Source organism: Cheilinus undulatus, linkage group 13 (assembly GCF_018320785.1).
Source record: "Cheilinus undulatus linkage group 13, ASM1832078v1, whole genome shotgun sequence".
Classification (NCBI taxonomy): domain Eukaryota; kingdom Metazoa; phylum Chordata; class Actinopteri; order Labriformes; family Labridae; genus Cheilinus; species Cheilinus undulatus.
This window is the reverse complement of record NC_054877.1, coordinates 15,453,611-15,474,091: the sequence shown is the minus strand read 5'-3', so window position 1 is coordinate 15,474,091 and position 20,481 is coordinate 15,453,611. Positions and strand designations below refer to the sequence as shown.

At 38.9% G+C, this 20,481-nt stretch overlaps 1 protein-coding gene across 4 annotated transcripts in view; it reads right to left on the bottom strand.

Annotated features, from left to right (window-relative positions):
• Positions 1–1,819: 1,819 nt before the first annotated feature.
• The window catches only part of zzz3 (zinc finger, ZZ-type containing 3), a 30,463-nt gene continuing 11,801 nt past the window's right edge, over positions 1,820–20,481 (bottom strand). For 3 of the 4 annotated variants that reach the window (XM_041802967.1, XM_041802968.1, XM_041802966.1), the window contains exons 3-12: positions 19,548–19,686; positions 16,473–16,620; positions 16,274–16,386; positions 15,577–15,648; positions 13,200–13,301; positions 12,612–12,707; positions 11,225–11,374; positions 6,416–6,550; positions 6,009–6,109; positions 1,820–3,420 (exon numbers count right to left, since the gene is read on the bottom strand). In XM_041802967.1, coding sequence (XP_041658901.1) covers positions 3,276–3,420; positions 6,009–6,109; positions 6,416–6,550; positions 11,225–11,374; positions 12,612–12,707; positions 13,200–13,301; positions 15,577–15,648; positions 16,274–16,386; positions 16,473–16,620; positions 19,548–19,686 — 1,201 coding nt within the window. In that variant the 3' untranslated portion in view covers positions 1,820–3,275. Of the gene's footprint in view, positions 3,421–6,008; positions 6,110–6,415; positions 6,551–11,224; positions 11,375–12,611; positions 12,708–13,199; positions 13,302–15,575; positions 15,649–16,273; positions 16,387–16,472; positions 16,621–19,547; positions 19,687–20,481 lie in introns of those variants that run through there. The other variant, XR_005992751.1, reaches the window with a different exon arrangement.

Genomic DNA, 20,481 nt, shown 5'->3' with positions numbered 1-20,481 from the left:
ATTTAATTCTTACTAAATATGAATTTCTGTACTGAAGAAAATTACAGATTTTTGTCACTCATTTGGATTCAAAAAATATAAACAAGTAGAATTTCTTGGTAGACTACTCTGAAAAAACAAATGTTGAGCATAAACTCTCTGCTGCATGAACTACAGTATTAAACCAGGGTTTTGACACAAATTTCGGATTAACAAAATATTGTGCCCTGTGTGATTTGAAAATTGCATCAGGCTATATTGCGATTGTCTACATTTCGACAATCAAAATTTTATTATCATTACTATTATCTTACTACTTTAATTGGTTGCATATCTGCCAGTATGTCTCGATTTGAACGCCACACTGTTGCTTCAATTGTCCTTTTCACCTCTCAAAAGACTTACTGGGTTTGCTGGCTCAAAACTGATGTAAAAAAAAAAATCAGATGTACAGATTTTCTATAAAATCTTAAAATGTCGCGCTGAATCATCTGTAGCAGCAGGAGGGACTACAGTACCCATAAAGCATGTACGACACACTTCCAGGTGACTGTGCGAAATGACCTGGAAGTATGTCAGCCATAAGAAAGGCTGTTCAAATTCTCTAAATGTTCAGAAAAAGAGCCTCGTTATTATTATAACTTCTATAAATTATCTCACATCTAAGTAAATTTAAAAACAGTTCAAATTACATTGCTATCATCAACTTTATATATTTTATACATCTTTCTCTTCACCACCATTATTTTCGCTAATGGTCTAGTCCTGCCCTCTTAGTAAGGTGTCTTGAAATAACTTTGGTCATGAATTGGAACTATACAAAGATTGATTGATTGACTGCCCAGCCTTCCTTTAAAGACCCCGTAAAGTGAAAACAGATCTGTATTTAGGTTTGTTATATGACAGGTCACAGTCCTACAAAGCCCCTGGTTAAACTTCAGTCAAAAACATCTCCAAGTTTATGAAATTAAGCTTCAAAATCACGAAAAATGAGGCAGTAAAATTTGCTCCAGGGTGGTGTGGGCGTATCTGAATGAGCTGAAGCCACGCCCACCCAGGAGAAATACAATCCTTTCAAATGATGCTTTAAATGATCCATAGGGCATTGTGGCTGATAGTTTGGTAAATTTACCTCACAGTGAACAAAAAAACTGCATTTAACTATCTGTTAACTTTCAATGAAGGCAGTGACATCAGCTAACAACAGACTGGACTGAGATGAACTGTTCTGTGATTTTATATTGTAGTGTTAGAGGGGCGGGGTAATTCTCCACTGTGGGCTCATGACATCATGAGCCCACAGTGGGGAATGGCCCCGCCCACATGAAACCAAGCCAGGAAAGAGGACACTTTCTAACAACCTAAACCCAGAATTCAGTCACATGTAGATCTTAGTGTTTTCACATGTTTACAGCAACCATATTCCAACATATCCAGTGTTAAGACTAGAACTTTGGATTTCACTTTACAGGATCTTTAGATATGGCGCTTGCTCCAGCATGCCACGGCATGACACCAGCTCACATTCTCTATTAGTGCAAAGTTTAAAGGAAATCCCTCAAAGCATTCCTGAAATATCCCGTTCACAAGAAAGTGCTTGTTGTCATTATGAAGCACTTTTGAAAATATTCAAAGAAAGTGAAAATCAGGTGATGTGTTTAATTGTCTAAAAAAAGTTAAAGTCCTAACATCAGACAGCTGAACCAGAAATTTCTAACTGCTTTTACTGATTTGAGTCAACTTATGAAGTAACTGGTGAATGTTGCAGCAATAAACAGCTTAACATCACACACAGCTTTTAACTCCAATAAGGCTGCAGGAACCACAGGTGTAGAAACACTATTTTCACATACTTTTATTTCCACGGTTCTCCTCTAGCATTTTTTTTACATTATTATTTTTTTTACATAAGAACAGACTGTTATACACAGATATTGAAGCAGGGCATGGGGGTGAGGGAAGGAGACGAAAACCATACAAAATGGTGTCTACTCAAGCACAACAAAATCTATGTGTATAAAATTGTTTTGGGTTATTCCACTGTGGAGGCACCGACCTCTACCTCAATTCTTTTTTAAATAGATTAATAAAAATACAATCTTTTAAATGGACCTTTTTTAAGTGAGCTGCTAAATTAAAGATCTAGAGGCATGATGACTTTGATCAATAATCGGGCGGGAAAATGTGGGTCGAGGGAGAAGCTGGGACCACGTTCAATGGTGGAACTCGCCTCCCCTGAAAAAATAAACAAATTCTCTTTTAAAAATGGCACACAGCAACTAGCGCTGGCTACTTTTCACCATATACTTTTACACTCAACATGATCAACAATGCCACACAATGGGGGAGGAGAAAAAAAAACAAAAACACAGTCTTGTGTACTTTTGCCATACGTTCCCATTCGCCTGCCTTCAGAAACATTTGCTCTCCATGCTGTAGTGCTTGTTGTTAGACATGTTTTAGTGGAGAGAGCAAAGGGAAAGGAAATACAGATGGTGTGAAAGATGAGGTGTTACAGAGCAGCGTTGTGTGACAGTGGGAGGGATGGTGCACCATCCATAGAACACATACAGGTCTGCAGAACGTCACATGGGTCAGCAGGACTTCCTACAGTCACCAACCTCGACGTCAAGTCCAACCAAACCTCCTTGTAATAGTCGCAACCTCTGTTAAGTAAGCCGCGACTCATAAATACTCAATCTACGGATACCTAGCTAGGACATTTTTCACTCTTGCATAACACGGAGACCACACGCACACACAAACACACAAACCACCTATGTGTATCTCATTTGATGACTTCACAGTCCACTATGACCACACATCTCCATTAGGTGGCGCTTCACCAGACGGGCTGTAAGGTCTCCAGTTTGAAGCAGCACAGGGAGGTCACTGGAGGATGAGGAGGGGGAAAGAGGAGGAGGCGGACCTCGTGGAGTCACAGAGCTCGGGAATGTCGGTGTGCCTTCAGTTTAGTTTGTTTTTTTAAAAATAGTGTATCATTTCTAATCACAGATCCATTGATTAACCTGGCTGAGGTGGAGTAAGGCCCCCTTGTTCTGAGGAACCAACATGGCCGCCCTTTGCTCGAGTCAGGGAGGCCAGTTAACCAACAGCCCCTCCCACCAGCAGCACGGTGGTCTGCTCTGAGGCCCCCTGGCTGTCTGCCTGCCTGCTGGCCTTCCTGCCTGGCGGCGGGTTAAGCGGTTATCTTGGACTTGGAGGATGGAGCCATGCACAGAGTGGCCTGTGGGATATGTGGAGAGAGCCTGGAGCTAAAGGCACCTGCGACCCTGTCATCTGTTGGCTGGAAAGTAGTTCGGGTCCAGGTAGTTGTAGCCCGTGCTCTGCGGCAGACAGTAGTCCCTGTCCAGGAAGGTTTCAGGCTGGTGCACCGGTTCTAAGTGATGGTTCGGCTTGTGCGTCTCTGTTTTAAACAAGCTGGAGAAAGAGAGAGAAAAATGTGTCAGTGTGTCAGTAGTCCAAAACATACTGCAGTCGAATTAATGCCCAACATAAAGGCAGAAAATCAATTCAACATCATCATCAGAACTTCAACAGAAAATTTAAACTGCAGCAGAGAGATAAGGGATTATGTTCTGTGCACATGATGCCATCTTTCAGTGAGGAACTCAGGATGGGAGGCAGGAAGTGATTTCTGCATAAAGAAGCGCAATTAAATGCTAAAGTTTTGTACTGTTTATGGCTGACTGATATGTTCAAATTGCTAACTCCGGCAACTTTTGAGTCACAAGAGCAGAGACACATTCTGGGGAAAAGGTCACAGAGAAACAGCCACAGACATGGATTGAAAGCCTCCATCCAAAGCCTAGGTAAGCGACGAGCAGACAACACAGTCCGTTTGGTTCAGTGTGGCTTGTCTGAGCTTAGCATGGTAAATCCTGATCTTGCTTCTGTTTTCACAGCTGATAGCTATCTAGCCTTGCTTGTTGCAACGGGAAAATCGGTCAAACACTCATTTAAAATTCTAGTTTATTTTCCTAGTTATGAAAAAAATCTCCCTGAAGAACCCCCCAAAGGAGAACCTCCTAAAAAAGATCAATGTAAAGTCATATACACACAAAAAGGCCCAAAAAGAGTCACTTGCCTATAAAGACCAACATGATTATCAATGTGCTTATTTCATGTGTATCAGAGGGAGCCTTCAGATTTTTTTTGCGTTAGTAATGTGCCTGGAAGAAATTGCGACAAAGTGTTCATGAGGCTCTTTCACATCTGTTGTTTTTCACACCTTTTGTACTGTCTAAGGTCCAAGCTCTACTTTTTTATGAAATAAATCTGATGAAAAAAACAATATTGAAAACTTGGGTCACAGTTCACCTTGAGGAGTTGAGGTTAAGTCCCATGGCTAGACTAGCTGAGAATTACAGGCCTTGTGGTTATGTCTGTGGGGGGGGGGCGGCACCTTTCCTGCAGCAACGTCTGTCTGAAATATGTCCACACAGTCGAGATGAGAGGATATCCTCTTTCCCTCAGCTGAAAACTTTAAGCCACTGCTGCTAGTTAGCTAGCTTGTTGAGGCACTGCCTGGGGCGGAAACTGCCCACAGGCGTGCGGGGGGGAATTTCAAACTAAAAGCGTAGCTTGAAGCATCAATTTAGATCAATGTTTTGACTGTCCATCGATCTGACTGGATCATCAACTGGCCAATTGATATACCGATATACACTGATCAGTTGTTACACCTCTACTCTGCATGTGAACAGTTTTACTGAATGGAAGCCTTAATATAATGGTTAAACCTTAACTTTATTTGCTGCAGCTAGATGAGGCTCAAGCTAGCTATCTGTTACACTTTAAAAATGATTGTGCGGAATTTATTTATCTTCCCAATTATTTTGGATTCAGAGGAGAAATGTTGCAAACAAGGTAAAACATCTTAACTATCACACTCCTTACTGATTTGAAAATATCAAGCCAATGTTCTTTTATCATGCAGGTCATACTTGGATTGTTCGGATCCACCATTACTCTACAATTTGTCCACCTCTGTATTTCTTCCTTTCTTGCAGCAATGATCTCATTTGTCACAGCAGGGCGCCGCGGTCTGAGTAAAAATAAATGTGTGGATGTGGAAATTGATTTGAGCAGAATTAATTATTTGTGACTCCAGGTTCACCAGAGGTAGCAGAACTAAGCTTAAACTGAGTTTTAACAAATCAGAAGTATCTCATTTTCACTTATCTGCAAACAGCAGGAAATAAATTATTCTGGTTATAATTTGCATCCTCTGCTTACACCATTTTTCCCGGCAACAGTGATAAATGTCAGTGACAGTGGGTCACACTAGCTGTCACAAATGAACTTTAATCTCACATTATCAAACCCAGACCCTCAGTGTTTGGGTCTCATTACCAAACCCATTTTTCAGTGTCACAGATACATATTTAATCCACAAATAAGTGATGCAGGCATCGGTCTATACCAACAGATTCCTATAATTACAGGACTCAGATAATTAACAGAGCTGAAATACTTTGATAGGGAAATAATAATTACAAAGCTTGAGGGAAGTTTACCAGAAAACAAGGTTATTCCAACAAGACAGGAATGTTTATTTTTGGAAATTCCAAGATATTCATTACTGGATACACAAATCTAAGATTCCTTACAGTCCCCTTATAAGGAATCTTAGATTAGAAATCTTCTTAAGGTGGAAAACTTAATATAATATTTGGATGTGAAGTGCCATATCAGTGTAGAACTAGAAAAGCACTTGGAGAGCGCAGACCTCCGCCATTAGCCCTATCTCCCAATAGTAAAGAATCTCTTAAAAAATTCCTGGATCCAGATGGTGATCCGGATCACTCCCAAAATCTAATCAGTTCTTCCTTATGCCATTTGTGTCATTTCTTGAAAATTTCATCAAAATCCGTACATAACTTTTTGAGTTATGTTGCTAACAAACAAACAAACTAACTAGCAAACAAACTAACAAACCCTGCCGATCACATAACCTCCTTGGCGGAGGTAATTAACAATCTCATGATAGAAATAGAGGAACTCACCAGTCTGAGCAGTTGGAGCAAAAATCCACCGAGTTGTCTTGTGGACAGTCCTGACAGTGCCACCGCACTCCTGTGATGGGCTCCATGCCACAGACATCACACTAAACAAAACACAGACAAACACCACTTCCTTACTGCACAATAATGAGACAGAATCAACCTAAATGTTAAAAACATCTTTACAGAGCTGGTGAATAACTGTCCAAAGTTAACAATGATTTCTGAAGACTCCAAAATTAAAGAGTCTTCAAAAGAAACACTAAGTGGCTCAACTTTCTATGTTTAAAGTGTCTCTGCTGATTTAACAAGGAAAACTTCATCTGCCTCAGATTTTATCATCTTTAATCCACAGAGAACAAGTGTTTTAAAAAAAGGAACTGTTTTAATGAGTTGTCTGAAGTCTTCACCTTGTAACCAACATGCCGCACACCGGCTTTGTCCTCCTGGATCTCCTGCAGCGTCTGTTTTTTTAGTCGCTTCAGCTGTAATAGCTCTTTGTACTCTGGCAAGTTTCTCAGCTCAACGGGTATTCCTTCATCGTCCTGCATGTGAAGGAAGGAAACAAAAGCACACTTTAACTTTCATTCTCAAAAAGAAAGAAACAGACTGGAGAGGACTGACAGACATCAGGACATGTTCAGATAAAGCTCAGATAAAGGACTCCAGGATGTGATCTGACTATTATCTTCTTTCGGTGGTTAATGCCACAATCAGCCAGCTTTCAATCAAAAGCTTTCTTCTGTTGAGTAGAAATGATGTAATACGCAGAGATTTCTTTTCAGCTGTAAAAGTGGGTGCAAACTTTTGAGTCTTTCTCACAAAACTTGTCCTGCTGCTTTAACACTAAGCAAAGTAGACTAACTTATTTTATGTCACCATACCTGAACTGTCCCAAGAAACATCTGCAGCCACTCTGAAGTGAATATAAAGTCAATCTGCAAGGAACAAACAAGCTCCAAGACTGATTTGATTAAAGGTGGTCTCAAGGGAAGATAAGATTTGTTAATGTTACTTTCTGAGGCTGGGGAGCAAACTATTTGTCTTTATACAACCATTGAAATAAGTAAAAACGGATGTGCTGTAATTTTAAAAATTATGTTGGCTTAATATTATATTATAACAGCACGTCATAGGACTGGGGGTTCAAACCTTGGTCGGGGCACAATGAGTATCCAGTGTGGGCCCTTAGGCAAGGTCCTTAACGTCATGAACACTTGTCCTAGATGTGCATCGCTCTTGACAAAAGCGTCTGCTAAATGACACTGTAGCATTATAAGCATGCTAGTTAGTGAGTTCAGTTTATGTTAGCAATGCTTGTTAGGCTGGAAAAAGCCTTTATGACATCGTAGATGATGCCATTTAGAAGGTTTGTTTTTCAGAGCAACTAGGTACATAAATCAACCACAGTGGAGATGTCAGATATTTAAAAGATAAAATAAAAACAATAGATTATATCAAGGTGGTGTGGCCCAAAACAACTCACTGGATCACCACCATTTGTTAACCTGAAAGTCGGGCTGCATGATTTTGTCCAAAACGATAGTCATAATTAATATGATCAGTGTTATCAATTAGAAATAGTTTTTATAGTTCAATTTAAAAACACCTATCACAAGGACGGACAACAACTAAAAATCTGCCCTGGAATTTTGAGAAACTGGCCAAAGACATACAGCAGCAGTCCCTAGATAAACACCTTATATGGAAAAAATACCCCAGCAAAAATAAGTAAGAATGAACGTTAGAGAAGATCTAGTGCGCAGTATTTATCCTCATCCAATTATTTCTTGTACTGAATAGTACTTTATAGGTGTATAACAGCTCACAGAGTTCACAGTTCAGTTAGTACCTCAGATTTGGGGTCACAGTTTGATATGGGTTTGGTTCATCAGGGAAAAAAATGCACTAAGTCCTGAATTTCAGCATTAATTTTGACAGCTATTTTTAAATTCACTGTATTTACACATAATTTCCAGGGATGGGGGGTGTAATAATGTCACTCTGGTAAATGATGACAAAAAGATAAAGAGCAAAAGCTCTCCTATTGGTAGGTGTCAAGATACATGTTGCTGACATCAGTGTGTCAAACTAGACAACGATACAAGAAAAATTCTGACATGCTAGTCTTGTTGCATTGTGGGCATCTTGAATGCATCATTAATCATATCACACTACAAAAGCGTTTGTCATTCTTGATACTTAAAATCGGTTTTGATGTTCAAAGATGAGCTGCGACATTGAAATTGGGCCAAAATCTGGCTTAATTTGTGTAGTCTGAGCCGGAATTTAATAACCACTTTTGTAGGCAACCCTGTTTATGTTAACAATTAGGTGGACAGACTTTCACAGCAAACAGTTCTTTGAATTGCTTTAACAGTGCTTTTGTACGGTCTTATTCTAATGAATCCGTGTATCATTCTTCAGTTGATATTTGATTGATAATCAATGACAAATAAATGAAAAACAGCTTGTGTTCATTTTTGAAACAAACAAGAAAGGATTTGTTTATGTTGGATATTTATGCTGTGATCAAAGAATGGAATTTGAAAAAAAAACAAAAAACAAAACAGCCATGAGCAGTCAGTTTGATTTCATTATTCATTTGCATAACTCGATGCAGGTGCATCACAAGAATCATGTGCCCATTACGTTGTTATAATCAATATTTCCAGTTATTCAGATTAGTTAGAGGTGGTTTATTCTAGTTATTCTCATTGGATGTAATGTGTGCTGCACATCTAGCTTACACATAATCAAATGTAGGGAGAAGTTTTAATGAGGATATTAATGTTTAGCCAAAAAAGTAAAAAAAGGGTATGAAAATGTTCTTATCTAGTTATACAAACACATTCTTGCACCCACATGATATAGAAACAGTAGCTGTAATCAGATCAGGATGATGATGCTGTTTTTCCCTATTAAAAGGGGCTGGCGTTTGAGCTCCGTATAGCAACAGGCACATGATTCTCTGAATGCTTTTCTGAGCACAACACCTACTATGAGTTATGCAAATGAGTAACGAAATCAAATTGACTGCTATTGGCCATTTTTTCATATTCCATTCTTTGATCCTAACATCATTTCAAAAAATCCTAAAAACAAACTGTTTCTTGTTTATTTGATTTTGTTTCAGAAATTAAAATGAGAAAACGAACTGTTTTTCATCCATTTGTTATTCATTTACCAATCAAATATACTGTTTGAAAAGCCTGCTTTTATTTTGAAAGAGAAAATGAACTTCTGGCTATTATGACAAACTGCTAAAAAAAAGGGAGAAAAAGGGAGAGATTTCTTTTAATGCCATCATTCAAATAGGATCGGAAATTGGGAAGAGAGAGAGTGACATGCGGGAAAGGAGCCAAGATTAAACAAGCAAGATTTAATCCTCGAAGGCCCATTTCAAGGACAAGACAAAACCGCTAGGCAACCAGCACTCCTGTTGCCAACTGGAATGGAAATTGTGAAACATTTTTTCAAAACAAGAACTGTTATTGGATGAATATTCAAAACACACTGCTGATGAATTTTGACAAAAAGAGCTACAACAACTAGTTAAGAGTGAAGGAGACAAAGGGTGGGAGACTGTAGTCTAAGATTTGCAGGCTGAGAGTGAGAATGAGAAAACTGAAAAAAAGCAAGAAGAACAAATGATCTTGGATAATTTTTACAAAGAAAAAAAATACATTAAATAAAACATTTAAATATGGTAATATAATTTTACAATTTTTTCAACTACATAGAACTGTCTACAGTCAGAGCACACATTTCAATCACTGTAAATCATGTTTCTATGATTAACAATACCCCAATCACAACCTTAATCTAGCCGACTGCACAGCCCTTCCTGAAAGTGACTGTTTCGGATGTGATGTCACCCTGAACCCCCACATTCATGTACCTCATTTAAAATTAAGTAGCAGTCCTGCTTCCAGGTATTGACCGGAAATGACTTTGTGAGCATCCTGCTGATCTGCAGGCATGTTTGCCCTTAGCAAACTTTCATTCCTTCTTGCAAACATGGCCCAAGTAAGGGGACAACCTGGTGAGGTGTGAAATTATTGTGGCCCATGCTGGCAACACCTTTGTGACTTTTCTTCGTATCGGCAGCGTCAGGGGTTTTGTTAATGCTCTGGTGGAGCCAGCAGCCTGTGTTCTCAGCAGGGCATGGCGACCCGGTTTTATTTAAAGGTTATTGCCATCAAAGGGAAAAAAAGAAAATGTCAGCTCATGGGTAACGGCGAGCGCCAGGAACAGGGCAGTTCAAATGAAAAGAAGGGCGAGGCTGGTCTAGCATCATGCTTCAATTTAGCTGTTTAATAGAGTATGCACAGCTATGATTGAAGTGGAGAAAAAAAGAGGTACGGATGTGCAAGGGACTTATTTCATTAAGAAGTGTTAAAGTGGTGTTAAGAGGGAGGGGGCAGTCTGTCATGTGAAAGCAGGCGTTAGCGACAAGGTGCAGAGGCTTACTTTTCCTCAACTGAAACAGATTTAGATATGTAATGTTTTAAAACAAGCTCTAAATGGCACCAAACATGAAGATCTTCCCTTTACTCTGTTATTGATGACATGTGGCATCCAGATCAGTTTTAAGATCATCTACCAGAACAGATAAACAGGAGTCAGATGTGAGATAAAACAAATGACACCAACATGAATGCCTTTAGTCCGTGATCACCACAGCTGATTACCTGAGATTATTATTTTGGCGTCTGTGGCTGAGAGAAGAACAATGTGTGCTGTAGTATCATTCCAAAGGGTTATTTTACTGCCAGTCAATACTTATTCAAGCACGTGAGCATTATGAATCAAATTAGACTGAAATGAAGCACCATGGACTGTAGGCAGCTGCTGTAAGAAAGTGATCCTCCTCAGTCAAAGCAGCCGTTGTAAAATCCCCCAAACTTTGTTGTGAGTCCTGTTAGAAATATTTATCTGATGTTGAAATATGTGTTTAAATTCATGTTGAAACTGGCAGAATAAAAGCTAATCAACCAACTAAACAGACTGACATCACATTTCATTAAGACATGGTAAAGTTTTGGCTGGTTGTAACTTCAAGAAAAGGAAATCTAGGTTTTGGTGAGAAACTTGAATAAAATAGTTTTTGAGGGGAAATTTGTTTGTTTGTTAGTGTTCTTAGACGTATAAAACAAGCGCTTCAGTTGTATGAAGATCAAAAAAAAACTCAGTGTGTGGTTTGCCAGACGACTGACCGAATCATCAGCAGAAGGATCCTGCATGCTGCTGTAATACGCCGAGCGCTCATCGTCTTCGTCCATGTAGACTGGAGGCTCATAGGAGGTCAGGAAGGTAGACGGCCGGTACAGGTGCTTATTGAGGTGATGCTGCCTCTTACTGGATGCCTAAGAAACAAAAGTATCAAGAAAAGAGGACATTTTTAGACATGTCCCCTCAAACATTTAACCTTTTAACCAGTGAATACTATATAAAGTATTTCTCCACTCAAAAGTGATTATATTAAGATAAGCTGGTTTTAACATTCTTTCCAATATCTGTGTATCGTCATAAGGCAAAGTTATAAAAAATTACACTGAAACCATGAAAACCATGTTTGACATTTATACAGCGGACAAAATGTTTTGACACTTAAAACAGAACACTTATTAATTTAGTCCCTGCATATAGTTGGATGAAGTTATCAAAATGTCATTTATATTCCTGCAATTACCTAATATTTCTTTTTCTCCCAGAGTGTTATATAAATGGATTCCAGTTGAAATTCAATCAATAAAAAACATTTTTGCACATTTTCCTTTTGTAATGTTTTGCAACCTATTCACAATTATTCCACTTCTTCTTACCTTCTTACTTTAAAGGAATGTTTCTTGGTTTATTTCCTTCCCACAGCTCTATTTGCGCACTAGGCTGTACTGACCATTTCATTTCTCACCTTATAAAAAAACAAAGTGCACTACTGAAGTGGGAGACCATTTGATCTTTTGAGTGGTTTTCTATACATCAGTGTAAATAAAACCTTAATTAATGGCACATGAACATGAAATGCTTGGATTAATTATGATATTTCAGAATTTTTACATTAAATTCTGCATATTTCATGTATAAGTAGAAAAGTTGATGTTATGAGCAAAAATGTACAGCTCCAGAACAAAATAAGCTTCATCTCTGCTTTTGAGATGAAATTAACCTTTTCTATGTACAAATTTGTCCCAACTTCCACAAAAAATATTACCATTTAAACTAAGGATGCACCACACTGGATTTCTGCCAACATGACCAGCATTAAGTTATTTTTATTATCATTATATATTGCAGTGAAGTAGTACTGCTCTTAGATTCAATGAAACTGTTCTAAAAATGGCTCCTATTCATAAAGGAATACTATTTCAAAATAAATTAGGTATAGTGTATTTTATTTCCAGAGTGAAACATATTTTTTTACAACTACTCAAATGAAATATTCAGTATCTGTTACACCCTGTAAAGTATCATCACAGATGCATTCCATTTAAAGTCAAAATGTAGCCTACTGAAATAACCTGTGTTACTTTAAAGGCACACATCATAATAAAAGCATTTTAAGATAAGTGACAGAGTATGGTTAAAGGGTTTGGTAATTACCTTTTTAGTGTACATGCACAGGTTGGGTGTTCTTCCAGGCACAGGGATACCAGCTTTTGTCAGTTTGATGAAGTACTTTTGAACCCGACTGGCAACCTGGAATGTTTTAGGCAGAAATGTCTGTGTTAATGATTTTCAACAGCTGCTTGAAGTAATTGAGGTCATACAAATGTATCCAGGATCCAGGTACTTAAAGGGGGCACAGTTATCACACGAGCCAGTCTTTGCCTTTCAGCTCTGCTAAGTGCTCACACTGTGCTCTCGTAATTTAACAGCCTGTTTCCATAGTGAGGACACAGATTCATCAATGTCAGGAGATGCTAATAGAAACACAGACAAGACGGCAGTACACACAGTTCAAAGACAAAGTGTAACATGCTGTTAAGCTGGCAATGCTCAATTCAACTACAGCCAGATTTTGCCATTTAAGTGTTTTAGATCAATTTTTTCTGCAGGCCTCACAAGCAAACCGCATTTGCTGTTTGGATCAATTTCAAATAGGCATAAAAACATAATCTTCAGCAAACAGGAGGAAAGTATGGTTCAAACAAGCATACATCGCTTCAGTTGATCTTCACTCCCACCCACCTGTTTTGCTGTTCGATTGCCGAGCTCATCTGCAATCTTCTGCCATCTCCTGGACTCCACTTCCTCTGGAGGGAACTTGACAAGAAGCTGTTCCAGTTTTTTCTGTCAAGAATCACAGGTAAAAAGTCATGAATGGGCTGTGATAGCTGCCAGTTAGAGCACTTACAACAGCATCAAAATTTCTTTAATTTCAATTCATGAATACAACATAAAACAAAGCAAATAGCTTGGTAATATAAAAAGCACATATTAAGTACATTAGAAAATAAACTGGCCCTCTATAAAAAGAATGAGAACAGAGGTGAAGACCAGACTCTGTATATCGAAGGTTTCAACTATAAACATTGACACTGGCTTTTGCGAATACAAGTCTGATTAATTTGTGTATTTTTTAACCATTGTCCTCATCTGTTTTGCATAAAAATACTGAAGATGGCCACACACTACATGATTTTAAGGTCAGATATGCTCCCCCTGAAAAGCAGGCAGGTGTGTCCCAAGTGAAGACTTTTAACAAGCAATTACAGGTGCATCTTAAAAAATTTAAATATCATGAAAAAGTTCAATATTTTTTGTCACTCTTTTCTGAAAGTGAAACCCATATATTATATAGACTAGGAAAGTCAAATTTATCACAGGGTTGTTGTGTCAATGGGTATATGATGTGAGGCTGTCGTGTTGAGTGGAATGTGGCTAAAGTTAGCCGCTAGCTCTATCAGTGTTTGCAGATTAATATCGTGCTTAATGTGATCACTCATCAGTGGTTATTAGTGACGTAACAGTATCATTCATTTTGTGGTAGAAGCATCTCAGTACTGTCGTGGACATGTGATGGTTTCTAACAATAGGTCTTAATCAGGGCAAAAAGTATTTTTCTCAGTGGAGCAGAGCAAAGGGAAGTGGGAACTAAAGCTACCATCTGCCCTTGCCTACCCATCATCCTTTGCACTCCACTCGCTGGCATGAACCAACAGCAGGAAAACAGTGGATGCTACAAGTGGCGAATGAGAACCTAGTGACCTAGTGAGAACCCTGTGGAAGGTCCAGCGACTTTTAAATCTGACATGTGGCAGTATTCGGTGACACACCTGATGGGGAATACGAGCAAAATAAGGAGCCACTTGGCAAATTATCACCCTGAAAGATCTGAGAAGATACGAGAGGCACAATTTAGCCAGGCCAAAACAGTCTAAATGAAGCAATTCCCCACCACAGTGCTAGAATTCAGCAGATCACAAGGTTTATCAGTGAAAGATGAGAAGGTTAGTAAACATGCTGGAGTCAAAATAGAAGTACTTATTTTAAGCCTAATGCATACCTACAGCATTTGTATGTGTTGTTGTTTCACGTCTTGATTTGTTGTTTTGTTTTGTTTTTAATCTCTGATACTGCAATAAATACTGTACAGTGGACTTGTTACCAAGGTATTATTGTACCGTAAGATTTTGTAGCGTTAATATCCCTAGTGGTTATACACAAGTATAACCTTCAACAGTCTACATACAACTTTATTTCCATTTTCTATTTTAAAACACTGCCATAGAGCACTAAGCGCTAAGCTTTTCATGTTTACATCTGTAAGAGTGGTGTAGGTAAAGCTCTGGCAGGAAGGCAGCAGCTATTAACTGAAGCTACAGTGGCTACTACTGGCCAGAGGCTTCATTACAGTTTTAAAAGAGTACATGACTGAGATCTCAGGCCAATGGGGTTTTCCCTAAAAGACTATCAGATAATTCATTTAGCCTACTCGTAATTCTTGCGCTGGCTAGTTTGATATTTGAATTCAGTTGTTTAGCCGGCTCACCTTGTACATCCCTAGTTTAAACTGATTTCTTAACATTGTAATCCTTGGAATGCTCACAGTAGATAATTCAGCAACTACTAGAAACACCTGCTGTTGTGGCAATTTTGAAGCGGATATCCAACAGACTCAAAGAAATGTATGAGGTCAACATGATTTCAGACAAAAAAAAAAAAAAAAAGAATGGAGGAAGATCTACACCCTTCACTGGCTGTTCTTAGGTGCATTCTGTTTTGCAAAAATACCTTTTAGTTATGTTCTACCTTTTTGAGCAGTGAAAGTCAGAGGGTAAAACTACCCAAACTGCTCTGCAAATGAGAGGGACTAAGGGTAGTCCAACCTGGAGCAGTTCATATCAAACATGTTAGACATTTATGATTCCTGATTATGGAGGCTACGACTTGTTCAGGTGCAGTAAAATGTTCATAATGGGTAGCGCCAAGCCCCAAAGCCAGTCACGCCCCACTGATCATTGAGGAGGGGGCTAAAACCATCTAATGTGTAGCCAACCTTAGAAACTACAGATAACCTATTTTTATTAAAAAGGATGTGATATCTTACACACATACTACCTACCTGTTCCTCCACAGTCCACAGCTGGTTAAATGTGTCAGGCTTGTTTGGGTGACAAATCCTCCCCCTGATCATCTGTCAAGAAAAACAAGAGTGACAGCCATGTTAAAAGACTTGCACGGTACAAAAATAATAGGCACGGCACCATTTGAAGAGATCTGTGCATATGAACTGCCTGGCACAGTGAATCTGTCAGATTGACAGACAGAGATGTGACTGGAGATGTGTCATGGGAAGTCGTGGAAAAACACTTTTTGACTGACAAACAAAAACCTGTTAGAATTCAGAGGGTGTAATCTGTGAGAATGCAAATGGGGCTTTACAAAATAAACAGGGAGGGCAACAAGAATGATCAAACAGTTGTTTGCTTAGTGCTAAACACTTGGCGCTGTCTAATCCCAACAATCAATTAAAACTGAAAGGGAAAGGGAGATGGCAAACATGTAGACACAGGCCAAAAATAAAACATAGTCACAGGTAGAGGAGAGCCAGACTCCCCATGTTTCCATAGATACCACCTGCATGCTTAACTCAAGAAGGGTGGGCAGACCAGGCAGTGTAGCTTGATAATAACGGGGTACAGTGTATGTGTAATGTTCTGCACTAATGACATCCTGGGAAACAATCACAACTGTCATGTCAGCAGCGATTGTCTGTAAATGTGTGAATGCTTTGCAGAATATCTATTAAGGAGATGTACCTGTGTTTGCCTGCCATTCTCTGGAGCATCACTTGTAGGCAGAGAGGTGTACATGGTAGAGCACTCGCCTTCCTTCTTGGATTCAACGGGACTTTTTGGTCGATCAGGCAAACCTGGTGGGAGGAAATGAGCAGAATTTAATATTTTATGAATCTTAATAAACCCATGATCCTGCACTGAGAATAAAATCCATACGTACCTTGGTCAAAGATCAGCTTTAGTCGCCTAGTTTTGCGTTTCTTGTCACAGAACTCCCGCTCAAAGTCACCAAGGCCTGAGGTGTACTGCTCCCATGCAACGTCAGGAAGCTGAACAACTCGCTGAGGACACGGCAAGCCCAAATTCACCTTAGGGAGGGTCAAAGGAATCACTGTCAGAATCCATTTAGGAACTAATAATGTCAGATATGTCACATCTTATAAAAGATCAGGCACAATAGAATGAATGCAGGATTTTGGCATGGTATATTATTACTCTACTTAACCGTACCACCATCATGCTCATACTGGTTCATTTTCTTCAAAATGATGAAGAACTGTCTGAGGCAAGCTGACATAAGAAAAGTGACAGAATACAAAAAAAGAGGCAGGGGATATGCCTTTGCAATTTTGAGGGGCTTCAAGTGAAGCTAGAAGATAATGATTTACTGAGACTTGCTTTCCCATGAACTACCATTATATACAGTCTGACTGGCAACTGAAGTTACCAGAATGGAGTTAGTGTTGAGGGGATTATGACTTCCTCTTACATGCAGATATCTGTTTTTAAGGATAAATTAAAGTTAAACTGTCATTACATCACTGCATGACAGCTACTGCATTGTGCTTCTTTGCTCTACACACAAATGATTTACTGCATTCTAGTGCGTTGCAATTCTAATGCTAAAGCATGCTAAAACAATAGTAGATATAACTACTTAGACTACAAACCAAAAATTTTCTGGTTTCAGAAAACAAGAACTTGCCCAATACCAAAATGAACACCCTAAGAATCTGCAGAATTTAAAAAACATTTACAACTAAGTAGTAATAATTTTTGACTTGGATAAACTTGCTTTTCAGTAGGGGTGTTCCAAGCCAAATAATTTCTTAGTCAGTCGGACAGTATTTTGAATTTTGAGGAACCAACTAATCTACAGTAAATGTAAAAAACACACACAAAGAACTGCTAATGTTAGCAGTGCTAGCGCCACCAGTTTTGGTCTTTCTTTAAAGTTAATGTTCACATGCCTATGTACTGCTCTTTATGTCAGTTTAACTTGGCACAGCCTTCATACATTTTTCAGCAGAGCCAAAAGCAAAGGCTCTCTTGACAGGGGCTGCAGACAGTCTATGCTAGCATAGACTGAACAATTAAAGAAGAATTAAAATGCCTTTATATGGGTGCCGATGTAGCTCAGTGGGTAGGGCAGGCGCCCATAAGCAGAGGATGTAGTCCTCAATGCACTGATAGTAGGATAGATTTCTGATCTTGGCGTATGTGTGGTGCATGTCTTCCCCCATTCTTCCTCCCAATATTTCCTGTCGTTTTTCATCTGTCCTATTAAAAAAAAGGCAAAATGCCCACAAAATAATCTTTAAAAATGACCTTATATGGCCTTAAAACACACATTGATGCATTTTTCATGCCACGAACGCTTGCAAAACTGCAAATGTACGATTTTTGTGTATTGAATAATGACATAAGCCCATCCATTAACTCCGACAGTGATGTGATTTTAGAAAAAGTCATATGAGACCATTTAATAGGGATAGCTAATACTCTTCATATCTTCATATTCATGATAATCTTAGCTGAATTTAAAGCACTTTGAAGATACCCCTGATGATGCCACAAGGAGCCTGGGGGTACCAAGGCCCCTTTGTTGAGAAAGGTTGATCTAAACAACAGTCCCAGATAGTGGCAGGTAGCTGCCTGCAGTCTGAGCATAACATTTGACCTACATTGAGTGTCAACATAAACACCTGTTAGTTGACTGTACGGCTCCATCCCTATTTTTCAGCCCAGTCATTTTTAATAAATGCAGGTCTTTTCTCATTATGAGTTGCACAAATTATTGATTAAGCAAAATTGAAGTACATCCGAAATATTTTAGGTAGATAGGATGGACAGTGTCCACATCCTGGCCCAGTTGTGAACGGGTGCAGAACCAAACTTGAGTCAGACAGCGGAGAAGTCTTCACACTGAATTTTACAAGCTCCCAAATATTTATTCCATTGGTGTTCCAGCCAGCAAGGTAACTCCTCAGGCAAAAAACTCAAGAACAAGATATTGCATGTCATTTCTCAAAAGGGTTGGACAACTTAACAGTCCTTCTATAGCATCTCTCTTTAGGAGGCTCATATTGTGAATTTTTAGAAGCATTATTGTGCATGTGTAACCAAAATTAGGGATGCACAATATCAGATTTTTTGCTTATCTCTGAAGTGCTAATTTTTCAAACTCATTACAGCAGATGCCAATACTGACTCTGATATACACACACCTTTTGTTTTTCATTGAAAAGAACATCAATCCCCTTCTGGAAATGACTTTCTTCACTCAGATCAGTACTGTCTATTCTTTTAGAAACGGACAAAAAAATCAGTAATGAAATACAAAAAAATCCTTTGTATTATATGCACATTATATGAAAAATGCAACTTAAACAGTATGACTCAAAACAAGCCAAGCTTCTTCTGTGTTTTTCAAAGCTACAAACATCACTGTAACAACGTGCTGACAGGCAGAGGGCTTAGTAGAGCAATAAATAAAAACTGTGAACCTCTTAAGTTTACCTTATACTTACACTTAAAATTGATTCTACTAAGTAAACAAGTAGGTGGTTTCCTGACAAAGAGCTTAAAGTAACACAAAAACAATTCTCAAGCGTAATAATAAAACCAACTGGAGCTCAGACCTAAAACTTCAGTCCTTAAAGTTCAAGGAATGAGGAAGAAAAAAGAAAAAAAACAGGTATGGTGGGTCAATTGATTCCGCTTCATACCGCACACCTTTACCTACACTGTGCTGATATTTCAATGGAAACTGTAATATCTGCCAAAAATGACAATGAACCCTTTTCAGCTATTATCCACCAATTTGGATACTGTGCTGATAATATTATCCATCCCTTAAAAATCTATCTTGTTTTGATGAGATTAAGAAGTTTTTCCATTTGGTTCAAAGCAATTAAAACAAATTCCATCATACCAATAGGCTTTCCTGCTAAAGACTTTAAGATTGCTTTAGGTTTATCTAGTGGATACTGGTCCTGGTCTGTATGTAAGTTACCCGTTTCTGGAGCTGCTCCACAAAGCTGATGGGATCATCAAGAGCCTCTTTCTGCTGACGCGCCAACGTCTCCAGGTCCAGGATGGCCTGCGTGCGCTGGGCCTCGAGAACTCCGATGGTCTGCAGCAGCCTCTGATAACTGACACGGAGGGAATACAGGTTAGACGACAGTGGGAGGGAGGGACTGCTTACATTATTTAACCTGACACTTGCAATGCTGCAATGCATCAAACTTTAAGACCCCAGACCATGCATTATTCAAGCACAGTGTTGGGAGCCTAAACACTTTAACAACACAAAAAACATGTTGCAGTATTTTTCACTAACTTGCAAATTCAAAGTTTAAACATGATTGTGTGTGTTAAGAACCTTGGCATTGACTGGGAGTTTAGCATCTCAAAACAGCTGCTTACATAAATATGTAACACCTTTATAAGTCACTTTGAAGAGATAAGAAGTGCAGCTGGTGAGCAAAGAATACATATGGTGAGAGAAAATACAATTCAAACACTAAGATTTTCTCTGTATTGTAAATGTGTAATCCCTTAGATTTCAAAGCAATATGTGAACCTTTTGCATGACAAACACTTGAACTTTGCAGTGCTTCAGGAGCATCTTGCATTGTAGAAACTTGACCTTTCCACTCACACCCTCTGGGGCAAGAGAGGAACTGCAAACTGAGCTGTCAGTGACTAAGTGTGGCACTGACTCAGAGGCCTTACTGTGTGAGCAGAGCTGGAAGAATTGACACAAACGTGACAGCATCCTTCGTGGCCATAACCTAATGCAGGTGCTCAGTGAAGCAGAGTGGATCAATCTCCTCTAACAGGACATGAATGAAAATCAATGCACAGGACACAATTTATTCCACCGCTGCTGGTGCTTTAAAAATCCAACAGGCAAAAACACTCAAAACATGTTACCTGTGTTTAAC